This window comes from Macrotis lagotis, chromosome 3 (assembly GCF_037893015.1).
Source record: "Macrotis lagotis isolate mMagLag1 chromosome 3, bilby.v1.9.chrom.fasta, whole genome shotgun sequence".
Taxonomy (NCBI): domain Eukaryota; kingdom Metazoa; phylum Chordata; class Mammalia; order Peramelemorphia; family Peramelidae; genus Macrotis; species Macrotis lagotis.
The window spans coordinates 299,258,544-299,260,050 of record NC_133660.1 but is presented as its reverse complement, the minus strand read 5'-3'; the positions used below and the strand labels follow the sequence as shown (position 1 = coordinate 299,260,050).

The 1,507-nt window shown below is 35.5% G+C and overlaps 1 protein-coding gene across 1 annotated transcript; it reads left to right on the top strand.

Annotated features, from left to right (window-relative positions):
- Nucleotides 1–334: 334 nt before the first annotated feature.
- On the top strand, nucleotides 335–1,279 carry LOC141516920 (olfactory receptor 5D13-like). Its single transcript, XM_074227877.1, has one exon. It carries the CDS (start codon nucleotides 335–337, stop codon nucleotides 1,277–1,279), a length of 945 nt encoding a protein of 314 aa, XP_074083978.1.
- The last annotated feature ends 228 nt before the right edge of the window (nucleotides 1,280–1,507 follow it).

The window sequence follows — 1,507 nt, the reverse complement described above, 5'->3', positions numbered from 1 at the left end:
AAAGAATGGACTCTTATTCACTTCAGACCCTCCTTAAAGTTCAATTTATGAAGGATTTTGTGAATTTATGACCATCTATTTATGGTATTCAAAATATTCTCTATATAACTCTTTCTTTGACTTGTTTCGTGCTCCATGATTTTTTCCCAACCAAATGTTTAAGATATTAGAATAAGAGCTAAATTAGAAACATCATATCATTTCTATTTTTATCTCTATAATAATAATAAAAATAATAATTTTCTAAATTGTACTCTGCCCTTATACTGTTTTCTTCAATTTAATTTATATTTTGCTTCTCATGATCAATTTCCAATTCTCTCCAACAGAAATCATGGTGAGCACTGACAAGAATCAGAGTTCTGAAGTCGTCTTCATCCTCCTAGGATTCTCTGATTATCCAGACCTCCAGGTGCCCCTCTTTGTACTGTTCCTCACCATCTATACAGTCGCTGTGGTGGGGAATTTGGGCATGATTATGGTCATCCAAATCAGTGCAAAACTCCACACCCCCATGTACTTTTTCCTCAAGAACTTGTCCTTTGTGGATTTCTGTTGCTCTACTATGGTTACACCAAAATTAATTGAAAACTTAGTTGTAGAAGACAGAAGCGTCTCCATTAAATGCTGCATCACACAATTTTTCTTTGGTACTGCCTGTGTGATGACAGAGATGGCCATGTTAGCAGTGATGGCTTATGACCGCTTGGTTGCTATTTGTTATCCTTTGCTCTATTCAGTTGCCATGTCCCCAAAAGTCTGTTCTGTTCTAGTGACTGTAGCATATTCATGGGGCATAATGTTTTCTCTTATATTCACCTACTCAATTCTTGTTTTAACTTTTTGTGAGACTAAAATCATTGATAACTTTATATGTGAATATTTAGTTTTCCTAACAGCTTCTTGCTCTGATAAACACTTCAGTGAGACAATGCTTTTTATCTTTGCAAATCTCAGTCTATATTGCACTCTTAGCATTATCCTTTCATCTTATCTTTTTATTTTTGTCACAATCCTCAAAATGCATGCAGGCAGAGGGAGATATAAAGCTTTCTCCACTTGTGCCTCCCATCTGACAGCTGTTACCATCTTCTATGGGACCATCCTCTTTCTCTATTGTATTCCAAATTCTAAAAACACAGGCCTTGTGGTGAAAATAGGATCTGCTTTTTATACTGTGATGATTCCTATGCTAAATCCCTTAATATATAGTCTGAGGAACAAAGATGTGAAAGAAACCTTCAGGAAATTAACGGATCTCAAAACAATTTCTCAGTAAGATCATTTATATGACTAATTCCATCTAATCTCATGGAATTTATGGTAATTAGTTAATTTGCCATTCCGTTATACCCTTCTCTAGCAGTTACATCTTTAGTTTCTACAACAAGATGAAAAGCAGAATAGTAATTCACTAATTAAAAGAAAAAGTTCTTGACATGTTAAAGAACCCCAGTAAGGGGGCAGCTAGGTGACATAGTGGATAAAGCACCGGCCCTGGAGTCAG

Excerpts from the sequence above, each read along its gene's own strand:
- LOC141516920 (XM_074227877.1), top strand. The coding sequence starts at position 335 with ATGGTGAGCACTGACAAGAATCAGAGTTCTGAAGTCGTCTTCATCCTC.